This window comes from Micropterus dolomieu, linkage group LG08 (assembly GCF_021292245.1).
Source record: "Micropterus dolomieu isolate WLL.071019.BEF.003 ecotype Adirondacks linkage group LG08, ASM2129224v1, whole genome shotgun sequence".
NCBI lineage: Eukaryota > Metazoa > Chordata > Actinopteri > Centrarchiformes > Centrarchidae > Micropterus > Micropterus dolomieu.
The window spans coordinates 14,584,096-14,588,910 of record NC_060157.1 but is presented as its reverse complement, the minus strand read 5'-3'; the positions used below and the strand labels follow the sequence as shown (position 1 = coordinate 14,588,910).

At 42.2% G+C, this 4,815-nt stretch overlaps 1 protein-coding gene across 1 annotated transcript in view; it reads right to left on the bottom strand.

Moving 5' to 3' along the window:
- Positions 1-3,455, bottom strand: part of LOC123975603 (EMILIN-3) — a 15,961-nt gene extending 12,506 nt beyond the window's left edge. The window contains exon 1 of the mRNA XM_046057219.1: positions 3,271-3,455. Coding sequence (XP_045913175.1) covers positions 3,271-3,455 — 185 coding nt within the window. The remainder of the gene's footprint in view (positions 1-3,270) is intronic.
- Between the last annotated feature and the right edge of the window lie 1,360 nt (positions 3,456-4,815).

The window sequence follows — 4,815 nt, the reverse complement described above, 5'->3', positions numbered from 1 at the left end:
GCCCCCCCCACGCACACACACACACACACACACACACACACACACACACACACACACACAAGTCTCTAATTCCACTGACCAGTGAGGCTGACAACAACTGAGCTCATATATCTGTAGTGGTGGTCTGAAACTGACACGTCCCCGGGGCCCACTGTGTCCAAGGTGGGTCAGCAGCCCTTACATAATAAACACTATAGTTGGACACTGACACATGTACGGGAATATTACTGGCTACCAGCAACAAGCAATTACTGACCATCTGTTATTACTGATCAGTTAGTTTTGAATAGAACCATCTATAACGTCTGTTTAATCTATCAATGTTGGGATTCAGGCTTGGAAAAGTAATAAAATAAAATAAACCTCTTTGGCACCACTGTCAAAAAGTAAATGGATGCCACTGTCATATGCCACGAGCATGCAGTAGACATGAATAACAAACTTTAAAGTATCAGATATGGGGAAACCTTTGATGCAGGGCATATAGTAAAGGCAAGGCAAATTTATTTGTAGAGCACCTTCCAACAACAAGGCAAAACAAAGTAGGCTACTTTACATAATAATAATAATAATAATCTTTATTTGTAGAGCACTTTTCAAAAACAAGTTACAAAGTGCTTTAACAAGTGTAAAGACAATAATACCCAAAAGACAATAATACAAAAATCAATACAAGATAAAAGCAAGAAAACATTGAAAAGACTAAAATACACATTTAAGATAAATACAAAATAAGTAAAATAGAATAAAATAAAAGGGATAAAATACAGTCAAATAAGATCGGGAAAGCCTCTCCTATAAAAGTATGTTTTAAGAAGGGACTTAAAAGAGTTCACTGACTCAGCCGACCTGATTTCCTCGGGCAGGCTGTTCCAGAGCCTCGGGGCCCTGACAGCAAACGCTCTGTCCCCTTTAGTTTTCAGTCGAGACTCTGGAACAGACAACAGACCTCTGCCCGAGGATCTCAAGGTACGTGCTGGTGCGTATGGGACTAAAAGGTCAGAAATATAACAAGGCGAGAGGCCATGAAGAGCTTTAAAAGTGATCAATAAAATTTTTAAGTCAATTCTAAAGCATACTGGGAGCCAGTGTAATGAAGCTAAAATAGGAGTAATGTGGTCATATTTCTTTGTTCTGGTTAAAAGCCTGGCAGCTGAGTTCTGGACAGTCTGGAGTCGATCAGTAGATTTTTTTAAGACCATAGGCCATAGGATAGGTCGCCACCATGTCGATTTTTTGCAACCAGCAGCACCGGACGTGACCATATTTGGATGAGACAGTAGAGCTAATGGCTGCGTGCGGAGCTAGCTAGCTTGCTTAGCTAGGTGCATCTGTAATAGACGTTAACTGTCATTTTAACAGGGCTGACATCTTTGTCTAGCTAATAACAGGCTTAAAACTAAATCCCGCCCTGAAGCATACTCTGCTTTATGGTCTATTTTCCTCTAAATGGGACCATAGTTTAATAAATGAACATCATGTTCTATCGAAGAAGAAATGAAACTACTGATTGAGTCCATTATCTCATTATCAAAGTGTTTAATGAGGTAATAAATCAGCTTCTTTTTGCAACCAGAAGAGTCGCCCCCTGTTGGCCGTTCGATAGAGGCAGTTTAAGGGACTTCCGTCTTCACCTTAGTTCTGACTGGAAGAGTCTAGCTTGCACAAGACAAACAAGGAATTAAGAAAAGAAACGCAAGGCAAAAAGACATAAATATGATTTAAAAAGAGTAAAATAAAATTGAAAATAAAAACAAGCTTAAAAGACTAATACAGATTATTAAGTAGAATAAAGTAAAGTACTGAGAACACTGAAATTATATTGATTTAAAGTGTGGCAGCAGAAATGTGATCATGAGCAGTGTTGGGCATTACTTGTGGTGGTGCCTTACAGTATAATGTAATTACATTTGTCAGTAACGAATTGTGTAATTATTACAATCCGATATTCAGTAACAAAATATGTGACTGATTGTTGATTGTTTAAAGGCACCTTTGACGGGGCTTTGTAGAGTGACAAAACTATAGTAACGGGTAAAGTTGCTTATTACTATAAGGTAAACAGCAATGTAATCTCATTATGTTTGTGTGTGTAATGACAAATTAAGTTTTGACTGAAAGTGATGATTTTTGGGTAAGAACAAGTACCGGAAGAGTAAAAATGAGATCTGACAGGAAATGAAGGTAAGGTGAGGGATGGGTGAAGGTTATATTGTTAGGTGAGAAAGTCAAAATTATAGACTGAATATAGACGTTGCACTCAGCGTGAGGGATGCTGAAGGTACATGGCAGACTAAGGAGGGCTGGGCGATCGGCAGTGTTCTGTGGCAGTTTGAGTGAAGCAGCAGGTAGCTGGGGAGCTGTCCAAAGACATTACAGCTCTCAGGGGAAGCCAAGCAAAAGAGAAGAGGAAAGGGAAGAAAAACCAAAAGAGCCCTGCAGGCCAAACATCAGCCATCTCTATCCAGACAAAATATATCCACATATATCCAAGATATCCATCTAACAGCTTCACGGGTTTCAAATAGCATGCGTAGTGTGGGATTTTTATTCCTCTAATGTGGTTTGACTGTCCTGACAATATCAGTCCAGCGTATTTACATACATCATACATCACTGATTTAAAACAGAAGAACCTTCACCTCTTCCTTTTGATCCTGGATTAGTAAGGTACGTGAAAAACCAAGCTTTCAATAGCAATCTCAATGCAAACTCAGTTGAGACCACAATGTTATTGCTTTAATATTGATTGGAGATTAGTTGTACCACTCCCTTCTGGCAGCGGGTGCCCAGCTATACTGTACAGTTTTGCCTCAAACTGAGCACCTCCTCCCACAACACACACACACACACACACACACACACACACTGTGATGGATCAATACTCTTGTCATCAACTCTGCGCCCCACTCGCTGCACCATAAAGACAATAATGTCGGCTTTGTTTTCATAACGCAGCATGTCATTGTTGATCTATAATGTTTATCCCCAGCCACAGATGGTTTTAGGTGTGAACCACAGAAAAGGGTTGATGGTGAGAAACGGAGAGTCAATTCAGGGATCTGTTACCAAGCCGATACCCTAACTAAAACCATATTTCTGCAACTTGCTGGTGACATGTGTTTCTCAGGGGACATACAGTATGAGGTGGACCCTGCTTGCAAGCACTCTGGCTACTTGGAATGCTTATTGAATTCAATACCTTGCAGCATGGGAAGGGAAATAAAACATGCACCAGCGCTTGTGACATGTCCAAAACAATACACTTACTTGTGACGGGTCATGGGCTTGTTTGGTGAATGATGAGGGTTGAGTCCAGCCTTGTACAGGTTGTATCTGCTTCCATAGAAAGGGTTGACATGGCCTCCATAGAAAGTCCCTTTGCTGTCCACCACAGATAGCAACTCTCCTAAGAGAAAGACTTGTGCAAACAGTTGACAGAACTTGGTCCTCATTGTTTTTTCCTTTTTCAGTAAGTCTTTAAAAGCTTAATTAATTCCTTAGAGTCTTGAGTTGAGTTGCAGGTTTCTCAGAGTGTTGTGTTGAAGTTCCCCAGCTCACGTGCAGTCTTGTCTTCTTCAGTGGGCCCTGAAGGAGACATGGAGCCCAAACAGCTGTAGCATCAGCAGCATCTCGCTCTGTATGCCTTCAGTTCGCACACTCACCACAGTCTGAGCACATAGGACAGAGGAGCAGAGGGAAAAGTTGTGAGGCTGAAGAGGGAGGGAAGAGGAAGAGGGGCGAGGACAACAACACAAAGGTGTGCTGAAAGAGGGGAAAGGAGAAAGAGGAGAGCAGGACAGAGGCAAGAAGGCGGGAGCGTGTGAGTGTGTCTCTAGGAAAGTTTCAGCTCCATACACACACACACAAACACACACACAAGCGTGTGTGAGACCTGCTGACTAGGCTCGACCCTCCAAGTCCTCTGCACTCTGCGTGAGTGACGTTGTGTGTGCAAGAAGCAGCGTGCTGCTCTGCTGCCTCTGAAGGGGCAGGCAGACAGACTGCCTGTATTTGCATATCCCACCCCAACTCCATCCTTGCTGCTCTGTACAAGGGAGTGGGGGTGATTTGGCTATTTCCCTCTTTCTTGCACACATAAACACAAACATATAAACACACACCTTCAAATTCAGACCTTCAGATTCAAAGAACAAAAGAAAGCTCTGCTCTACTTAATGCTGCTTTAGTTGTTTGTCATCCCCTCTTCTGGCCTGTCCGCTTTCTCTTTAATCCCTTAACAATTTTATTTCTTTACCCTCTTCTTTTCTTTCTCCATCTGCCCTGGGAGCAGCTGTACATCAAAGTGCAGCCCCAGTGCTCAGTGCCATGTGCGTGGCTGCGGCTGCAGCCAGCTAAGACGCTGTAGATCTGGACACAATGGACCTCCTCCTTGCCTCACCGCGGTCAGTCATTAAAAATCCCAGCCACAGCTTCATTTGCGATCCACACACCAACCCCCTGCTTATGTCTTTCAGCACTTCCATGTAGTTCTTGAATTCATGCATAACTGCCTCCTGTGTCTTTCAGAAGGTTTGTCCCCGGGGATTACGCAAATCAATTCAATTTCTATAATAAGAGAGCGTCAGTGTTTGATCAGTATCTGAATTAATGTTTGTTGAGCCTGAAAAAATGTCTCTAAACCGTTAGTGAAAGGGAGGCTAGATTGTTGGCAATCGAAGGCGAAGACTTAAAATTTTGTCCCTCCATGGCTTGTCTCAGACACACAAAATCACAAAGGCAAATTATAATTATAATAACGTTCACCTCCTTCAGCAACATACTTGTCATACTCCAAAAATCTATTGGCATTTC